The sequence below is a fragment of the Kwoniella newhampshirensis genome, chromosome 1 (assembly GCF_039105145.1).
Source record: "Kwoniella newhampshirensis strain CBS 13917 chromosome 1, whole genome shotgun sequence".
In the NCBI taxonomy this organism is placed as follows: Eukaryota; Fungi; Basidiomycota; class Tremellomycetes; order Tremellales; family Cryptococcaceae; genus Kwoniella; species Kwoniella newhampshirensis.
This window is the reverse complement of record NC_089955.1, coordinates 519,981-539,071: the sequence shown is the minus strand read 5'-3', so window position 1 is coordinate 539,071 and position 19,091 is coordinate 519,981. Positions and strand designations below refer to the sequence as shown.

Here is a 19,091-nt window from a genome sequence, read left to right as displayed (position 1 = left end):
TTGCGTCCTACTGCAAAATTGCCGCTTGAAAGCGGCCCACTTGATTGATTGGTTCGTCGACTTCCCGGGACTAATCGCCATCCACTGCCAACCCGTTCACACCCGCTGCAACCTCCGAAGTAGGTGTAGCAACTCCATCGGGTGAGGCATCACCTGACGGAGTCGACGTACTCGTTCCATTGGCCTTGGACTTCTTCTTCTTCTTTTTTGAGCTGGATGATGTTGTGGGAGGCAGACGTGTGAGGATCTCCGCTCCGTTTTCCGTAATCCTTCGCCACGAAGACTATCAGTTGAGCAATGCAGTCAAATGATGTGTTGCGACGTACAATATAGTCTCCTCAAATTGAGCTGATCTTCTGCCGTCCATAGTGACAGCTGTCCAGTCGTCTCTCCAGTGATCTATAACGCTGTCAGCGTGTGACGTTACCCAGCACATAGGCACGGGAAGGCTCACCCAGATTGGAAGTACCGAGATTGATCATCGGCTCAATTGTGAAGATCTGGCCGACCTCCATTTTGCCGGGAGTTTTTGATCCACCATAGTGAACAATGTTCGGTTGACAGTGGAACTGCGCGACGCGAGTCAGCTTAGACCGGACTGGAAGATAAACAACAGAAAGCTTACAAGATGATGGATACCGTGACCCGTATATCGCCTGACAATACTGTAACCCTTTGGCTTCACAATCTCCTCGATCTTGTTTCCGATCTCACGATACGGCACACCGGGTTTGCATATGGCGATTGCTTCCTCCATTGATTTTTTGGTGGTAGCTATCAAATCAAGAGATTCCTGGTCGACTTTGCCAACAGGATAAGTCGCGTTGAGATCGCCGTGGAAACCTGAGAGAAGTTAGCGGGAAGTGAAGGATGAAGAGACATATTTGCTGACCTCCGTGGTCTGCGCGGATCAGTCAGCATCAACCAGTCATATGATGTCACAGATTGCAACTCACATAATGTGACGTCCAGATTGATGATATCGCCCTCGACTGCGTCCTGGTCAGAATCCCCATGTGAAACACACTCCACGCAAACTCACCTAGCGGCCGTTGGTCTGGGATACCCTATGAATGAAGATCAGTTCAGATCCCCATACAAGCTGCGCCGCTGACTCACATGACAAATGACCTCGTTCACACTGGTACAGACACTCTTCGGGAATTTGGCGTAGTTCAGAGGACTGGGGTAGGCGTTTCGTTCGATACAAGCCTGATGACAGATAGCATCGAGCTCGTCGGTGGTAATTCCGGGTCTGGTGTGGGCGGCCACAATGTCGAGAACTTCTCTTGATAGCTGTGGGAATTGGTGCATAGTCAGTCATCGAAGCGAGGATCTGGTCAATTCGAAGTGGATTTATGAAGGAGGTTTCAAGGTACAGTCACTACTCACCCTACAGACCAATCGCATACCCTCGATTTCCTCCTTGTTGCAGATCTTCACCGATCGTTCTCTGACTGCCTCACATGCTGAAATTCCCTGAGCTGCAGAACAGAACAAGACAGTCAGCCTGGATCTCTGATCCTCGACCGTTCCTTTATCTGATATCCGCTGAAAAAGATCGTGACTCACGATGGTCGGCATAATCGGGTCGGTCGATATGTGCTGGTACTTGTCGCTTTGGGGAAAGAGGATAGACGGGGCGGAGGGGTCCAGTGAAGTGGTAGCTTCGCATGTTGGGCGGTAACGTTGATTCCTCTGCGAGGCAGAATGGTCAGCTCAAGACTAGGCCGAAGGGCCGGGTAAAACGAAGGAACATACTGTCTGCTTCTGTTTGTGCGGCCAGTTGAACGATACTGTGTATACCCTTGTGTGTGTTCTGTGTAGACCAGCATTTCGATCAGCAATGAGATCTTGCAAGGAGCAGACTCTGTGTCCTGATTAGATCATGACAGCACGTACCCCTGCAACGTAGAAGACAATCCGTTCGCTCAGCAAGGCACACCAACCAGTATGCTATAGCAGTGACAGTCCACTCACAGTTTCTTTTGAAGCAGTCCTGATCACAGAAGAAAGACCCGTTGATGCCTAACCTGTTACATGATCCGCAACACATCAGTACATGCCCACAAATCCACCTGCAACAGACCTTACACTCACTTCTTGCAGTTGGGACATTCCAGCCTTGAGGCTTCTTTCTCTCCACATCCTGCACACTTGGCCATCTTGCTGGTTGTGTCTGGTCAAAGTGATGAAGTATATGATGGGAAGAGTTGAAGCGAGGTGAAATAGTTGTCGTTGACACGCTGAATCACAAATCAAAACGGACGATTTCGCTTCTCATCCAGACTTTTGCCGGGGGAGTCTCACGTGACCCCTTCCGTCGATCCACTGCAGCGTAAGTTAACTTAAAGTACAATGATGATGAGATTGTGTTCAAAGAGGCTTCCTTTTCAACTCGTTGATATCGTATCAGACAGATCTCAACAACACCTACCTGGAAGTAGGATGCGTCCGACCATCGCTCGTTCACTCTTTCGATCACTCACACGACCGATCCCCAACCCTTCCCCACCCATCCGACGCCTAGCGATCACATCCTCAACCTCTCCTCCACAAATAGTCCGATCATTCACCTCTTCGTCAGTCTTGTCCAAGAAGAACAAGGGATCACAACCGAAATCTGCAAAGGCGAAGATACGAGCGCATGACGATGACGAGGCGGGCGGCGCTGATGCGGAGGGTGAGGGAGAGGTGGTGATCGAGGAGGTGGTGGGCAAGGCAAAGACGAAGATGGAGAAGGCGGTTCATTGGGCAAGAGCGGTGATCTTCGAAGGTGTCGAGAGGGGGAGAGGGAGAGTCAGTCCTGGTGAGACTTTGTCAACATCGTTATCAGATAGTATGGGACTCGTCACTCATTTTGCTGAGACGTAGCTCTCCTGGATTCTGTACGGGTCGATGTCCAAGACATGCCGGGATCGTCACATCTCAACACAGTGGCCTCGGTGACGGTGAAGGGGAACACATTGTTCGTAGAGGTGTATGACACAAGTGTACGTGATACGGGCCGATGGGCTGACAGATCCAAAAGACGGTCAAGATAATTGACATATCGTTCACTTTGCAGTATATCAAGCCCGTCGAATCGGCCATACACGGTGCCAATCTGCCCGGAATCTCACCTCAACGGATGAGCGAATCGACGCTCAAAATTCCCATTGTCAGGTATGTCGTCCACCCTCTCGCTCAGTGCAGTATATAATCGCGCATCAATATACTTTATTCATTCATCCTTCACAGACCGACCGTCGAACAGCGCGCGGAGATCTTGAAATCACTCTCAGAAACCGTCGAAGCAGCAAAACAACAGATCCGAACAGCTCGAACGGATGGATTCCGAGCTCTGGGTGGGAGGAAGGCGAATGGGACTGACGAAGTGCAGAAAGTCGTGGATGAGATGGTGAAGGATCTGGATGGACAGTTGGCGGCGGCAAAGAAGGAGTTTGAGAAGGTGTAAAGCGGGAGAGCACGGAAGACAAATAGAAAAGAGACATGGCGACACTCAGAAACATAGCATACGCCAATTGCATCGCATAATGTTGATTGGAGAAGCGTCGGATATCTTTGATTCATCTTGTTTGATTTCTCTCCTCTTCATTCCCAGATCATATCGACACACCTCAGGAGGAAATTGTCTGAAAGATACTCCAACATTATGCGACGCAGTTGCCCAAGAGATTCGCCGGCTGAATGAGGACGGGACGTCCTTCTGAACTGGGCGGTGCATCAAGAGTAGTCTTGTAAAACCTACAAATTATACCAAGACACTGGGGGAACACTAAACAGCTCCTGACTCTCGATACTCGAGTCCCTTGTCACCCATGAACGCTTTCCAAAGCTAGGAATGAGGGTATCCTATCAGCATCATCCTCGCTCGGGTGGGCCGCAACATGTTACTGACTTCTTTGCTCAACGCGTCCCCTATCTTCCTCCTACCTTCGCCTTTCACCCTGTCGGCGAACATCATCTCTTTGCCTCTCTTCCTCTTCTTCGAGACTGACACAGCGCCGTCATTGACCTCTGCACCGTCGCCTGCTTTATCTCTCTCTTTCAAGCTCTCCCACAATTCGACAGGGGTCTCCCACTCGTCCAGGACCGCGCTGACTCTTTCCGCACTCATCCCTTTCACACATAACAACATCCTTGCAAACTTCTCGCGCAAGGTCTGGGATGCAGATTTGTCGTTCAAATCTTGGTATGCGACAAAACTCGTATGGAACTTGTGCAGCGGATGAGTCTCCTTTAGATGAGCTTGGAGAGGTCCATAGGTCGATCTTGAGAGGAAGCGAGTCGGGATGACATGTACGGGTTTTCCTTGATGCGATGATTTGATAACATTCGTCATGGTGGCAAGAAAGTCGATAGTCTCGGACAGTTTATGTGTTTCTTTGAGGAAGAAACGATTGTGTACCTGTATTTGCGACTTCGCAGTCATAATTTGGAGACCATGATATTCCATTCGCTCAGCTACTTGCCAATCTTCAACGATGTAATAGATGTGGTTGATGCCGGAGTTGGACAGTCGGAACTACAGCCAGCCAGTCATGTTCAGCGTCTATGTTTTTCAGTTACAAACGAGACCCCACTTACACACTGTTCATTATATCTGCCGTCCCGAATAGAACTGCAAAGATCGTCCAATCTCTTCCTTTCGGCCACATAGTCCAGCACACACTCATCCTCCTCCCCTCCCAGATCTCCCTCAATCCTTCTTGCGATCCAGCACATATCGCCCAGACGTAGTGCTCGTGTCTCCACCTTGATACCTTTCGCGGCTAAGCTCTCCGCTATTTTGTCCCTATTCGATCGGGACTCCACCTCGCGGGTGTCGACAATGAGGACAACCTCATATGAGCCGGGCGGGTACACGATTGCGTCCATGGGCAGGAAATTAGGTACATTTGAGGTGGATATAGAGGACAGCGAAGGCGAGGGATGGTCGTCAGTCGGCGGCAGGATAGGGGAGGGCATGTGGGATGACAACCGAGGAGCGGGACGTGCTAACTTCGACGCAGAAGACAGATCCACCAATGCTGACTGCGAGCGGCCGAAGGTCGAGGATGGGTGGCCAGCTCGCCGTAGAGCAGCTTCTGCTGCGAGGCTGGAAGTTAACTTCGGAGTCGGTGAACCGACATTTGTGATCGGTGCTGACTGAGTTCGAGAAAATAAAGCTGAACTGGAGCGAGCCAAAATTGCGTCGATAGGAAAGGGCGAGTGTATTCTCTGGTCACTCTCGTTCGAGACGTCCAAGACATTGTCAGTTGCCTTCTCATCATCCAGCTGTTTCAACGGTACGGAGAGGGTGACATGCCCGTCTTGAGGGGCAACGGGAGCGTTCTCTTTGCCGGATGCGCCATCGTCAAACTTGCTACAGATCGGTGGAGCAGCTTCTTCCACTATGAAAGCGTATAATGTCGCGAAATTCGAACCATCTCGTATCCTAGCAGTTGCGTCATCATATACGAGACGCAATTGAGATACGATAGGGTGATCTCGCTGGGAGTATCGAAATTCGATCTTGCGGAGGTTGATGAAATCATCTGGATCTAGTCGGATCATTGCATTGGACAAGTCGGAGGTCCGGGCTCCGCTGGAGTCTGAAATCTCGGTTCCGTCAGCATACTTCCCGGCGGAGCCCATGGATAGGAACTGACCTATGTACCAGAACTGAAACTTCTCTGGTCGTCTCCCATTCATGTCTTTTCGAGGTGACGCTGGTTCAGATGAGACCGCAGATGACAAGCTCGCACTCTTCTTATGAGTGACAGGAACTCGTTGCGACGGGATAAGGGCTGTATTTGAGCCGCCGACCGCAGGTGTATGCAAAAAAGGCATTTTCTCCATATGAGAGAATTCGGGTCGGAGATTTCTGATAGCTACTGCCACCTCGCTGTGTACCGTCAGCTAAGACCTCCAGCAGCAAGCGAATCTGGCTTGGCTAGCTAAGCACTCACTATCCGTCTTCTGTCAAACAATATTTATGCGGATTCCCTGTCACGTAGACATATCCCCTGTTCACCAGTGTTTTCATCCCACTCCAAGCGGTGAAGTAATTGCCTTTCTCTGAATGTTCGTACGAAGCATCACAGTACTCCTGAGCAACTCTGATGATCTCGCTCTTGGTCTGGAACACTTGAGTATTGATCTCCGGTTGTTCTATCGCCAGGACCAACGCCATCAGGATGCCATAGGGACCAGAGCCACGAGCAGGTATGTAGGGTTTTGGCTTGGATGGTTTGCGAATCTTCTGGGGTTTCGGTGCTTGGTTGGTGGAATCGGAGAGGAGGGAGGCGTCTTCTTGGTCGAGCTCGGATGGGTCCGCACGGGCTTTGCCTTTTGCTTTGGACCCTGTCGACGCAGCAGTCAGTTTGGGTTCACCGCATCATACCATAGCAAGATAGTAACATGAGCAACGGAAGAGTGGCCGGAAGGTCATTTTCATCCACCAGACCCCGATTACACATAAGTCAAAGGGTAACCCGCCATCCATCTCCTAAAATCTCCTATCGCGAACCATGCCCAAACAAATAGAACTTGACAACGACACTCACTGACAGGCGACTCCACCACAATCCCATTCTCCTCACAATGTATCTTCCACTTCTTCTCCAAGATCCCCACCGTCTTCTCCCCAATATGCTGCAGGACGACCAACTCCCTCGGTCTCGTATATGTCACGGGACAATTCAAGAGCGATTTACAGGCCTTCGAATATCCTTCAGCTGATTTCATACCCTTTTCACGGGCTGCGTCTCGGAGTTCTGCAGAAAGTCATTGGTTCAGTACGATGTGAACGACACTGCCGGGCACACACACCTTCCATCCATTGTAAGAACAATGGGTTCCCGCATGGCGGTTTGGCTCGAGGCATAGGTGAAGAGCAGGAATGTTGAACGCCGCCAAACCAAGATCGGCCAAACGACAGGTATGAGCTGAGTTGTTGTTTACTTGTTGCAAGACTTATGGCAAGAATGCCGAGGGCAGGAACCGGACCGTGATGTTGACTGGAGCTAGATCGTTTCAACGGAGAGAATCAAGAACGATATGATGCCGAGATGAACAATTGAGAAGATGAGCAAAATCAAAATCCAAACGTATTTCGATTGACGCGTCAAGGCGATCTATGCGCGAAGGTCATCCCGCTCAATGTTTTCGGTGGCCAAAAAAAATAATTATAGTCATGTTGCATTCACGACACAATATTCACTAATCCCAAGATAGCTAGTCCCATGCTGCAGTATCAGTCCTTTTCCTCGACGGTCCCCTCTCTGACCTCGTCGACCTTCTCTCCTTTCCGTTTTCGTGTGAAATCTCCCAAGATCTCAACGATTCTCGGGGCGATAGTCACAACGGCTCCAACAATGTGTGAGCTGCCCACGAAGATTCCGGCATACTTGAAGATCTGTCCATGAGAGCTGATTAGAACTATTTGCGAGATCAACTCATCAGCCATGCACACTTGTAAGCAAATAGAAGCAAGGTCTGACTCACCGCCACAGATGACTGGACCGACCAAACCAGGAATGGCGGTAAGAGACCACAACATGCCCAGTCTCATGCCAAACTCGCGTGTCGGTGAAATCGCACCAGTACTAGCAGCGACCAGGGTGATCCAAGCTCCACTGAAGAATCCATATGCGACCAGTCCAACGACTGCTGCGGCAGGCGCAATCGGTGAAGCGACCCAAAAGGCGAAGATGGAGATTGAACAGCCGACAGTCACAGTTATGAAAACGGTCCATACTCCGAACGCGTCGGCCAGGACGCCTGAAGACGCTCGCCCGAGGAATGATCCTGCCTGGAGAATGGCGATAGAGTAAGAGGAGAGATTTGCTGATAGGTTGTTGGATGAAGCCAGTGTGGGTGCATTGAAATAAGGCGAGAAAAAGCTACAGATAAGTCAACTTAGGTCACTATGCATCTTTCAGGATAGCTCACTTCAACATGACAAGACACGATCCGGCGACCAAACAAGTGTAACGAATATCTTTCCAAGGACCGAGCAGCGATCTGAGAGGAGGGGGTGCTCGTGGTGGGAGTCTCGCTTTCAGGTAAAACCAAGCAGGGAACATGAGCACCGCATTCATCGCCGCGATGATGAGCAGAGTATTTCGATAACCTGATTGAGCGCGTCAGTCAAAGGTCAGGGTGGAAAGTAACAAGAGAAGCAGGCTCTGGTAGACTCACTCGTTTCGTCAAACAATCTCTTTAATGCGATAGGGTAGATCACTCCCGCCAGACCACTGCCACAGACGACGATGCCCACAGCGGTACTTCTCCGTCTCATGAACCAATGTCCTACGACGGCGGTAGCGGGCGAATACATGAGAGACCCGGATAACCCGAAAGCCGCGTGAGCAAGAATGAATTGATAGTATTCCTTGCAGACTTTGAGAAACCAGGAATCGTCAGCGACAACGGCAGGCAAGCGGGCGGCTATGAACCTACAAGCAAGAGCGACCAACGCAGCAACAGACAATGTAGTACCAAGTACAGTCAAAATACGAGCACCGTGAGAATCGAAGAATCGTCCAGATACAATGGATCCGGAAAAGACCAAGAACGCTTGAATGGATGCGATCCACCTTCAGCAAAGTCAGTAGACGTCGGGTGGGATCCAGCAACGATCCACTCACGCTACTTGGGATTCCGAGTATCCCTGCAATTGGTGAGCCATGTAGTATATTTTGAGTTGTCCAAAGACCGTCGCTGTGGTTACGCATACGTGAGCCCCAAGCGGCTTTTGCTCCAATCTAATCCTCGAGGTATCCACTCACTGAATCCGAAGATACAGAACAGGACGAAGAACGCTGAGATGACACACAGCCAAGCGTCTTTCCCTCCTTCGGGCGGCGGCCCAACATCATCATCGTTCACACCCATCTGCAGTTCCAGGTCGGGATCGCGCGTCAACGCCCTCTGCAACGCGATTGGCGAGGAGGGCAGTGGCGGAGGGATGTTGTCCAGCCCATCGTTTCGCGTGGGGGGTCGATGGAGTTGTGGCGGATGACCTCCCGGTGCATGCGATCGAGTGAGATGGAGCTGAAGGGGGAAGGGGTCGACGTTGGCGTGTGAGCGTGATGGAGTGGGTGCGAGTTGATGGTGTGATCTGGTTTGTATCGGTTCCAGAGGCGAACCAAGGGGTAAGGACGATTTAGCCGAGTTTGACATGACGATGATTTTGAATGATAGACACGGATGATTGTTTATGATACAATATGGTCAATTGACGGATATGAGACGACATGTAACGAATGAGGACGCATCTATGAAACCAAACAAGTGAGAAGAATACGACTCGACGGGAAAGCAAGACGGAACAGAGTGTCCTGTATGATGATGGACTAGTGATGAACGAGTGAAGAGATAGAGCGTACTTGCTCGCATCTGCTTTCGTTTTTTGGGATCCCACTGTTGGAAATGGATACCGGAGAGATATCCAGTTGCCGATTAAAGTCATTCGGCCGCGGCCGTGTTTTCCAATTCCGTCCGATATAGCAGTCCAAGTGCGGAACCCCGATCTCACGAGCCGCTTCATGCCGCTTATTTCTCCCATTACAGCAGAAAACACCATCACCACCACCACCACCACTGCCACTACCATTCGCATTCATGTCCAAGGTCCGTACCCAGGTTCATCATACACGGATCTGTCACCTCCAAAACTCCACATAACATCTGGGACCCAACCACGAGTCTGTCACCTTGCATGTTGCTCGCAGTCGTACACCTTTCGCTCTGGTGTGGAACTTCTGTAGCTTGACGAGAACATCTACCATACGAGCTGACTTTGTCAGGATAGTCAGAGCCGGGAGTGTCTTTGTTATTATGGAAAAGTCGTTCCCGCGATGAGGATGAGGGTTTACTACTACTTACTCGTTCCTCCCATGTTTGCAAGACCCAGAAAAGAACGTCACGTGATATACTGGCGATTGCTTCCGGTTCATACGTCAGTCAACGTTACGAGCAAGCTGTAAGGTGGTATTTGATGTTTTGTTTCGTTTTGCTTGAGACGAATCCCGTTTTCTCATCAAAACCTTGCATACAAACAACATGTCGGAGCCAACGGTCGATAGAGCAGGACCATCTCAACCCAGTCGAGTGGCAGGAGAAGAACGGCATCTCACTCCGAGACAAAGGGAGAAAGCTCCAGCGTCAAATGTGGACTTGGAAGATGTACAACTAGATGACTCTGTCTTTGACCAGGTCAGCCGCGCTGTCATGCACGAGGTAGACGATCACTGACCTGAAGGACTCTGTCACGCTTACAGGAAATTGATCTTCTGATCAGCCAGTACCTCGAATCGAGAGGATCGCCCTCGGCAGCAAAGATGTGGGACGAGGAGATACTCGGACGGGGAAGAGATGGCGATGACAAGAAAGAACAGCTGGAAGATGTCGAGAGGGCGATCCTGGGTATGCTCACGTCTCAGTACTGTCGCCGATTGATATTTGAGCTGACGCAGATAAGCAGACGGCGATTATGGTTCTATAGAAGGATTGATCGCCAAACCGGGTTTACTCGGACCCCAAACGCAGAAGGCTTTCCTATATCTCTGCTATAGACAACAATTCCTCGAACATGTCGAGAATCGTACGTTCTCCCATCTTCTTCTTCCCTCCAATTTTCTCGTCCGTGGCCCCCTCGCCGACCTGTGTTGACATGTCGATTCCCATGTAGGCGAATCCCAAAAAGCGTTCAACCTCCTTTCAAAACGTCTGAAACCCCTCGAGCATTACCAACCTGTACCGTACGATTTTTATTCTCTCTCGTATCTCACTTCCGCATCGACCGTCCATGACGCTCCGACGTTTCGAGATTGGGCGGGTGTGGGTCCTGAGAGGGATCGATTGGTAGGAGTCTGGCGAGAATTGATGGATAGTGAGAAGACCGGTGGCGGTGAGTTGCTGTTCGGCAAATGTGATCAATTCACGCTTAAACTGTTGGGTTGGATTTAGAGAGGGAGACAAGATATGTCCCGCCAAACCGACTAAAGGTGCTGTTGAGACAAGCCGCCGCTTGGCAAGTTGGACGAATGGGCCGGACCGGAGGTGATTCAGCCAAAGTCTCGTCGTATGTACCGGCCGTCCGTCAATTCATGAACATCACTGATGGTAGTGTGCCAGATTGCTACATGACTATAGACCGCTGGCACTGCCCAGCCGACTACTCTTGCTTATCGCGGGACACGCTGCAAATGTCAAATGCGTAGACCAGGTTGGGTCTGAGAGTTACCTCGGTGTGAGCGGTTCGAGGTGAGTCGACGAATGCGCGATGGTGGTGTATCGCCGTGCAAGCTGATTACGTGGCAGCGATTCAACCCTACGTATCTTCTCTACCGAAGATGGATCTACCAACCATATCCTCAAAGGTCATACTTCAAGGATATGGAGCTGCGCTTCCTCGTCATCTGGCAGCAGCATTGCAAGTGCTTCGGGTGATGGGACTGTCCGTCTATGGTCCGTGGCCAACGGGTTTTGTCGTGGTATCCTACAAGCAGACGGAGGGGATGTTTATGATGTGAAGTGGAGGCCCAATCACTCAGTAAGCTGAAACAATGCCACAAGTGAATCTGAAGGGGGACTGACTCATTCCGTCAAAGGACCAAATTGTATCGGCCTCATACGACCGTATCATACGATCTTGGGACATCGAGACAGGCAAGCAAGTTCGCACGTTTTCAGGACACAGCCAAAGCACACTGGCGGTAGCATACGACACGACTGGTAACGCAATCGCTTCCGGGTAAGTGTCATGTGCAAGTGCAATTCGCGAGTAAGAGATTCTGATCGTTTGAGTATAGCTCGAAGGACAAGCAGGTCCGATTGTGGGATGCTGTGGGAGGGGTATGCACGCACTCCTTGACAGGCTGTCTGGGCCAGATCACTTCCGTCGAATATGATGAAGAAGGCAAATACCTATTGGCAGGGTGCAAAGACAATTCCAACAGATTGTGGGATCTGAGAATGGTGAGTCTGTATTGAAATGAGACAGACTCTCTCATTGTACTTACTTTACCACAATGACAATCAGCTCCGAAACATCTATCGATACACCGGTCATCAGAATACATCCAAGAACCTGATTCGATGCAGGTTTGCACGGTCATCCTCCCTCGTTGTTGGGGGATCAGAAGACGGCTCGGTGTATATTTGGGAGAGAGAGGGTGGCTCGTCCGGGACCAACGGACAAGAAAAGACCCAAGTCCAAACATCGTCAACTTTCGCTTCCACTGGTTTGTTGACACCTCATTTAGACGCCAACGGAGGTGAAACGATCAGATCTCCAGCATCACCAGCATACTATCCACCTAGAGAGACGCGGAACCTTCATCCTTCACATTCTCACATCAACGGGGGTACGACAGTACGTCCATCGAGAATACTGGAGGGGCATGGAGAAGGCGCAGTGTTCGATGTGGTCTGGAAAGACGGGGTTATGATCACTGCGGGTGAAGATGGCAGGGTGGGAGTCTGGTCAGACGACAGCGAGTAATGGCGCGGCGAGGAAGTTTCAGCGCAGCTTGAAGGGGAAGGAGATATCTCATGTGCTCGCTTCTCTTGCAGGAACATGCTTGGAGGAGGTGTTGATATATACGCATTCTCCTAGATATTCTCACGAGTGCAACTCTATGCTGTGTCACAATCGGCAACTCACTTTTTGACGTTCTCTCCAACCACGCCATACACATCCGCCCTCTTCTGGATCGCTACAGGGATCTGGCTTCTTGTTGATCTACTCGATGACCATCAGCTCCTTGCACCACCGACAGTGTGTTCAGTCTGGCGAGACTTGCAAACCCACTTGACTGCTTCTTGTCCAATATCAAACAAGAAAAACTCCCCACTCTCGTCGTACGCCTTCTCGATCTCCTCATCTTTGCCGGGAGGCGTATCATCTACGCTTCTGAGTCTACCTAGCTGTTTACCCCACGGATCGAAGGCGAGAGACTCGCCCCATGATATTCGGCTCTCATTGTGGGCACCGTATTGCGCTGAGGCGAGCACATATGTCTGATTGAGGATGGCTTGGCCTCGCTAAACAAGCACGTCAGATCATCACGAAGGTCACTGTCGATCTCCAACCGATCACACGCTCACGAGAAGGGTAGCTGATGAACGGAGGTCGTATATGTCAGCGCTGAATCACACATCAGCAGAGGAGAAAGACGTCCGTTACTCACGCCAATGGTCTCTTCCTGTCTTTACAGTGAAAGCTGAAGGGAAGAGCAAGACGTCCGCTCCGAGTCTCGTCAAAATCAAAGAAAGTTCTGGGAATCTATATACTCGTGCGTAGTGACAGAATCAGCATCTTCTCCAGCTTAATGGACATCAAGAAAGTGCTTGACCAATGATCACGAATGACCACCTGGACATCCGTTGTGAAAATGGACCTACCGAATATCGTAGCAAATCTCTAGACCGATTTTTCCCACGCCGTCAACATGAATAGGCTGGACGATCTCTTTCCCTGGGATAATGCGGTCTGACTCGCCAACCCTCTGAGGGGGTGGTACGGTCCCGTCTTCCGACGCCGCTTTGGTGAGTTCGACGTCGAAGAGATGGAGCTGGTCTTGGGAGTCAGTAGCTTGTCTCGTCTCATCGAACAATCATGATACATGCTGCTTGTCGACAAGCCACGACGCACTCGTCCATCGTGATACACGCTGAAGGTCGAGAGACGTCCGCACATACCTTCCTGTAGACACCCAACAAATCTCCCTCTTTCCCAATCAACACATGCGTATTATATATCCTCTCTTTCTCCCCTTCTTCCTCCGCAGGCCCCTCGTGCACGCCTACGGAGATGACGACGCCGAGCTCCTTGGCGATCTCCCGTAGTCCGAGTGTGTATGGATGTTCGGGGAGAGGGGGCGAGAGTTTGCGCGATTCGGACGCGGAGGGATGGACGAAGTCTGATGCTTCGGGAAGGAATAGTGCCTGTGGAGGGAGATTGAGGCAATCAGATGGCGATTCTTTCTTCGTGATTTGATTTGAACAGATTGTGGGAGGAGGCCGGAGAAGAAGACGGGACGACCTTCGTCTGTGTTTTTATTTGCTTTTGGGTATGATTGACATACCTTGGCTCCTGCTTCTACTGCTTTGCGAATCACTTTCTTCGATATGTCGAGATTATGGACAGGATCACCTGTGGATCGGATCTGACATACTGCGACAGTGGTCGTACTGCCGGTCATGTTGGATATGGTACGGATGGTGGGATTCGGACGAGAAAAGGGTCCGAACAATGTACGAGATATGGAGAGCATTCAGTTCCAGCTTGATCACATTGGCATTGTACACTGTTTGCGATAGGCAGCGAGTTATCTGTCCGGGGTGACTACTTTATCGCTCATATCCGATTGTGTCATCCTCCACCTCTATCAACGATAACTCGATCGCCAAAACACGAGTACCCCAGCTTCTCCGAGGCTTCTCGTCAAAACTCCTCCGAGAGCTATGACACAATGCAATACAGTCGACCGGACACCGTCTTTGGTAGCAGCATGTTGGAGTCACCGAACGAAGAAGGAGGCTATCTGGCTCATATTTGTGCATACACGAACCATGACGAAGGCATTGCGAGAGCAGAGAGGTATGACTCCCATGTTACAACATGATCCTATGCCGAATGTACCTCATCTCCTATCAAACCAATGTAACCGATGCAAGACCTAATGCGATAGCAACCCGAACTAGCCAAAACGATGTCCGTCGCCTAATCTCCTCACTCGGCCTTTCGACTTGCCCAGTCCCGACTCCACCAGTCCTCGGCGGGTCCAGGGCCACAGGATATAAGATACTCTCGACGTGATCAGACCAAGAGGGATCTGCGAAAGTCGAGCCGTCAATAGTCGTCCAACGATCGCGTCCGCTCCTGCCTCTTCTGACTCGAAAGCTGGTATGTGATCTGGATTGTGACTGAGCGAGTCACTCACAGGTCCATAAGTGTTGGAATCTCGAGTCTGGAACTTCGAGTCGCCTTCAACCCAACAATGTCCTGGAGGTATCCGTACAGGTGTAGGCGGTGATGGGGGTAACGGCTGAACCTGCAGCGCTCATACATTAGGCACAGTCTGATGTGGAAGACCTCGTCATTGAGGGCATTGAGCTCGACCTACAAGATCACCTTCAAGAGCTACTATCCGTTTCGTAGTCAACAATTCTGGATTTTGCGGTGACCTGGCAGAGCGAGAAGTATATACTGTCAATCCAGCGGCATCACAAAGACCGATCTGTCAATGACTGACCATAACGTCACCACATCTCCTCTTCTGAATCGATTCAAGGCGACAGACCATCGCTCTAAGAGGACCACATCGTGATGTAACGGTGAAGATGAAAGGTTCGGATTGAAAGTCGGCTGCAACAACCGTTTATCACATTTAGTCCAGCTATTCTATCGATTGGTCCAGAACACCCACCTGCATACTGCCTCCTGTCACCGTCGCGAGAGAGTACACATGTCGAGTGAAGAAGATCCCGACTGGGACCCAAGCAAGTACACGGCTATGATTGGAAGGCGAGTTAGCTAGTGCGCTAGAGGTGATGAGAGAAGTCGGAATTGACTGACAAGGCATCTCGGACCCCTTGTTTCCGAAAAAATTCCCTCGATTTCGACATCCAAAGCTGACCACTTGGTACTGCGCCAACGTCTTCGATAGCGGCGCACGTATATGTCAGCAAGGCGAGAAACCGACGACTTTGTGAACGAGTGTATAAGAGGGAACTCGACATCGAATAGCGACAGCACCTACAAAGTGAATCTCGTTGGGTGACGATATGTCACGTGATACAACATTGACAGAAACGCAAAATCCAAAAGTTGAGTTGCGAACAATATCTTAGATAGCTTTGTTTTCGCCATTTCAGTTGTTGTCGTTTCGACCAACTCTTGGCTATACTACGTCTCGCATCATGGCACGATTCACATCCATCGGTCTGAGCCGCAAAAAGTTCGTGGCTTCTGCCGCGGAAGAAGCGCAAGCGCGAACCACTACCGATACCCATGAAGCTGGGCCTTCTTCGCCACCTAACAACAAGTCTGGTCATGTCGGCGGGAAGACTGGTGTGGCGAAGAGAAGTAAGAGAAGAGGGAGGGAGAGGATAAAGGACGAGACTGGGAAAAGGGTCGCTATCGGCGAGAAAAAGGGAAATGATTCGGGGAAGAGAGTTCGACCGGAAGGTGGTAGTGGTGGTAGTGGTGGTAGTGGTGGTAGTGGAGGGGGGTGGGGTAGGGATGAAGGTGTTGCTAGTGAGTATCGATCAGCTTCTTATCACTTCATATACGCGTTTCGATATTCACGGCTCATTTTTACTACCACTATCAACAGAGCGTGCTAGACTTTCGGTCCAACATGCCGACGATCGAGCGCAAAGACGGATCGAGCAGAAAAACTCCGGAGTGACATGTTTCGCTTGTCGAGGAGTCGGTCACGCCGCGAGGGAATGTCCCAACATCTTGCTTGCCGCTCAAGGCGGTGAAGAGTCTAATCTCTCCGCCGATCAACCAGCACAGAGCGAGAAGAAGTCGTTGAAACGTAAAAGCGGGAAGAAAGGAGGAGATGCGACAAGTGGGAAATGTTATCGGTAGGTCATCTTCTCTGCTTGTAAAATCTTATCAGAAAGGATCTGACTCGGATCTCACAGATGTAACGGTGATCACTCTCTGCATGCTTGTCCTGAACCTGTCGACCCTGCCGATCCCACTCCCTACGCCACATGCTACATCTGTCTTGCTAGCGGCCATCTCGCTTCGCTTTGTCCCTCGAACGGCGGAAAGGGCATATATGTCAACGGTGGATCGTGTAAAGTGTGTGGGAGTGTCGCTCATCGAGCCAAAGATTGTCCCGATGACAAACGAGGCTCGGCCGCCGGGGAGGTGCGCGAATTCAAGAAGCGAGGAGAAGTCATCTTGGGTACGGGAACCGGTGCAGGAGCGGACGAGGACGACTTCATGGTAGAAGCTAGGGAGACCATTGGGAAAGCCGGAGAGAAAGTGAAGAGGAAGAAGCATGCTCCAGCGAAGAATGGGGAAAGACCTGCAAAGGGGCTCCGCGCTCCTGTGGAAGAGGCTGTCTATCAACCGGTTGGCGATGAAGAAGAAGGGGCCGCAAGACAAGGTGAAGAAGGCTCTACTCCTGCCGTCGCTCGAAACCCACTGGCGCAGTCATCAGCCAAGCCAAAGCCAAAGGTTGTCTCGTTCTAAGTATCGCTTTCTTAGTCTATTTGGTGCGCGGTATACGATATGATTAGCTTTTGGAACGGCGGAGTTCGCTTTCGGTGGGCATATCCCAATCTCTGTCGATGCACAAACCGACTCATCAGTCTATTTGTACGTTCGCCGTCAGAATCTTCAATTGTTCGGGTCAGAAGACAAGAACATCAATAACAATGTGGAATAGCGTATGAAATCGGTATCGATCTAGCGGCGTGAGGCAGACAAAACGAGTGAGATACACGTATACACCTGTGCATCTTTCCATAATAGTTACCAGATTGATGAGGGCGAGAGTTTCCAATTGTCTATGACTGCCGACGTCCGTCGACGTCCGTCAAAGTGTGAGACAGTCAAGCTCTAACCAACAGATTCGTTAATTTACGGTCCCAAGAGTCTGGTGACAACGTGCAAATTTCCTCCCAGGTAAACGGACAGGAAAAGTCGTTGATCATGGTCCGAATGAGGGCCTCTGTCCTTTAGATCATAAAACTCTAACCAAGCAGTAAGAGCTGCTGGACTGAGCTGTTGGACAGAACTCCAGCTTGTAAGGTGTCTGTACTCGGTCCGCTACCGTGGAAGGTCAGTGGGTTCGTAACGAGTCTTCTGTCAAAACTCAGCTCACCAGACCGGATGGCCAGACGCGGTCATTGATCTTCATAGCTCGCATTGGAAGATTGAGAGTTGAGGCGAATTGGTTGTAAGTCTGACAGGGTCATTTCCGTTAGACAGATCAATTGTAGTATTAAACTCACGAAGGTACTGGTGTAGGTATGCTCCTCGACCAACTGATTTTGTTTTTCTAACATCTTGTTGAGTGTTGTTTCGAACCTCTTCATATCGTCCTCCATGGCGGTAATTCGTCCCACGTCAACTTCCCCTTCCCGTCCCGGACCAGGTTCCACTGGGACCTCGTCCGCGTTTCCCGATCCCCCTTCGCCAGGATTGTTCCCCTCCCCCGGATCATCGTTGCTGTTGGTTACAGGACGAACCGAGCCGGGACTGTGCACCGAAGGGGGGTGATTAACGCTTGGAATGACTTTCATGCAAGTATTAGCTTTAGACACGGCAAGGGAGAGGAGAGACAGGGCGATGTTCTGATTCACCATTGATGGCAAGGGTAAGGAAGAGATGGATAAGCTCCAATTTGATTTCGACAGTTAAGGGATTTTGCAGCGGTCGGTCGACCAAAGCCGAGGCAGTGACTTTCCCTATGTTCACCACATCTTGGGGAGACGCTGGGATGCTGACAGGGGTCTGCAAGTTGACCTGATATTGGGCGAGGAGGGCGAGAAGTGGTTCAGAGACCATTACCTGATCCAAAGCCATGACCAGGTGTTCTGTATAGTAGCAGGACAGTGAAGAGAAGTAAACTCAAAGGCAAGCAGGTCCAAAACATGAGAGTCATTTCGCTCTTATACTCTGTCCTTGACTTGACGTCTGCTCGGATTATGACCAGGATGATCGAACCAGATGAGTTATCTCGAAGAAAGAGTCATTTACTCCTTGCGTGTATCAAGTTCGACACCTTCGGACCCTTGTACATAGACCCTCATTCTGGGCCTACTCCTGCCAGTCTGTACATAAACTTCCCACCGATTGTACCGATACGCCGGGTGCCAGGGGAAATCATCAGGTGCGACACAGACTGGATGTCAAGGAATTTGGGAATAAGCCTGGTTCGCCATGAACTCCAGATCCACTGTATGTTATCGATCACCATATCTATGCTCACCGACAACCCAGTATCTTGGTATGGATTCGAAGAGAGAGCAGGACTATCCAGGATGGAACGAGGGTGCGATGTCCGGTGAGCAAGAAAGGCCGAGCCTTTCGCCCCTCAAAACAAAACGCCACTGAAGGATGTGTTTCG

General features: G+C 50.6%; 9 protein-coding genes across 9 annotated transcripts; 3 read left to right on the top strand and 6 right to left on the bottom strand.

Moving 5' to 3' along the window:
- Positions 1-70: 70 nt before the first annotated feature.
- On the bottom strand, positions 71-2,165 carry IAR55_000217 (methionine aminopeptidase, type I; the record flags this gene model as incomplete). Its single annotated transcript, XM_066943353.1, has 12 exons — positions 71-269; positions 327-399; positions 455-569; positions 626-843; positions 957-992; positions 1,043-1,067; positions 1,120-1,296; positions 1,393-1,484; positions 1,573-1,698; positions 1,762-1,819; positions 1,946-2,033; positions 2,101-2,165. 12 exons carry the CDS (start codon positions 2,163-2,165, stop codon positions 71-73), a joined length of 1,272 nt encoding a protein of 423 aa, XP_066805895.1.
- A 283-nt stretch (positions 2,166-2,448) lies between these two features.
- IAR55_000216 (uncharacterized protein) lies at positions 2,449-3,457 on the top strand (the record flags this gene model as incomplete). The annotated part of the gene is made up of 4 exons (XM_066943352.1): positions 2,449-2,809; positions 2,875-2,993; positions 3,068-3,165; positions 3,241-3,457. The coding sequence occupies 4 exons, from the start codon at positions 2,449-2,451 to the stop codon at positions 3,455-3,457; spliced, it is 795 nt and encodes a 264-aa protein (XP_066805894.1).
- A 321-nt stretch (positions 3,458-3,778) lies between these two features.
- Positions 3,779-6,871, bottom strand: IAR55_000215 (uncharacterized protein; the record flags this gene model as incomplete). Its single annotated transcript, XM_066943351.1, has 7 exons — positions 3,779-3,838; positions 3,902-4,528; positions 4,591-5,597; positions 5,655-5,890; positions 5,955-6,348; positions 6,552-6,761; positions 6,817-6,871. 7 exons carry the CDS (start codon positions 6,869-6,871, stop codon positions 3,779-3,781), a joined length of 2,589 nt encoding a protein of 862 aa, XP_066805893.1.
- A 369-nt stretch (positions 6,872-7,240) lies between these two features.
- On the bottom strand, positions 7,241-9,171 carry IAR55_000214 (uncharacterized protein; the record flags this gene model as incomplete). Its single annotated transcript, XM_066943350.1, has 7 exons — positions 7,241-7,425; positions 7,492-7,889; positions 7,939-8,119; positions 8,188-8,388; positions 8,449-8,585; positions 8,637-8,709; positions 8,778-9,171. The coding sequence occupies 7 exons, from the start codon at positions 9,169-9,171 to the stop codon at positions 7,241-7,243; spliced, it is 1,569 nt and encodes a 522-aa protein (XP_066805892.1).
- Positions 9,172-10,053: 882 nt separating this feature from the next.
- IAR55_000213 (uncharacterized protein) lies at positions 10,054-12,496 on the top strand (the record flags this gene model as incomplete). The annotated part of the gene is made up of 10 exons (XM_066943349.1): positions 10,054-10,206; positions 10,272-10,416; positions 10,475-10,594; positions 10,682-10,900; positions 10,960-11,074; positions 11,128-11,256; positions 11,314-11,545; positions 11,604-11,746; positions 11,805-11,970; positions 12,035-12,496. 10 exons carry the CDS (start codon positions 10,054-10,056, stop codon positions 12,494-12,496), a joined length of 1,884 nt encoding a protein of 627 aa, XP_066805891.1.
- A 158-nt stretch (positions 12,497-12,654) lies between these two features.
- IAR55_000212 (uncharacterized protein) lies at positions 12,655-14,198 on the bottom strand (the record flags this gene model as incomplete). Its single annotated transcript, XM_066943348.1, has 7 exons — positions 12,655-12,736; positions 12,806-13,038; positions 13,102-13,112; positions 13,185-13,279; positions 13,399-13,568; positions 13,696-13,941; positions 14,082-14,198. The coding sequence occupies 7 exons, from the start codon at positions 14,196-14,198 to the stop codon at positions 12,655-12,657; spliced, it is 954 nt and encodes a 317-aa protein (XP_066805890.1).
- A 498-nt stretch (positions 14,199-14,696) lies between these two features.
- IAR55_000211 (uncharacterized protein) lies at positions 14,697-15,624 on the bottom strand (the record flags this gene model as incomplete). Its single annotated transcript, XM_066943347.1, has 6 exons — positions 14,697-14,831; positions 14,940-15,050; positions 15,123-15,183; positions 15,252-15,364; positions 15,426-15,510; positions 15,575-15,624. The coding sequence occupies 6 exons, from the start codon at positions 15,622-15,624 to the stop codon at positions 14,697-14,699; spliced, it is 555 nt and encodes a 184-aa protein (XP_066805889.1).
- A 294-nt stretch (positions 15,625-15,918) lies between these two features.
- Positions 15,919-17,209, top strand: IAR55_000210 (uncharacterized protein; the record flags this gene model as incomplete). The annotated part of the gene is made up of 3 exons (XM_066943346.1): positions 15,919-16,255; positions 16,335-16,590; positions 16,651-17,209. 3 exons carry the CDS (start codon positions 15,919-15,921, stop codon positions 17,207-17,209), a joined length of 1,152 nt encoding a protein of 383 aa, XP_066805888.1.
- A 390-nt stretch (positions 17,210-17,599) lies between these two features.
- On the bottom strand, positions 17,600-18,547 carry IAR55_000209 (uncharacterized protein; the record flags this gene model as incomplete). Its single annotated transcript, XM_066943345.1, has 4 exons — positions 17,600-17,788; positions 17,844-17,924; positions 17,974-18,257; positions 18,325-18,547. 4 exons carry the CDS (start codon positions 18,545-18,547, stop codon positions 17,600-17,602), a joined length of 777 nt encoding a protein of 258 aa, XP_066805887.1.
- Between the last annotated feature and the right edge of the window lie 544 nt (positions 18,548-19,091).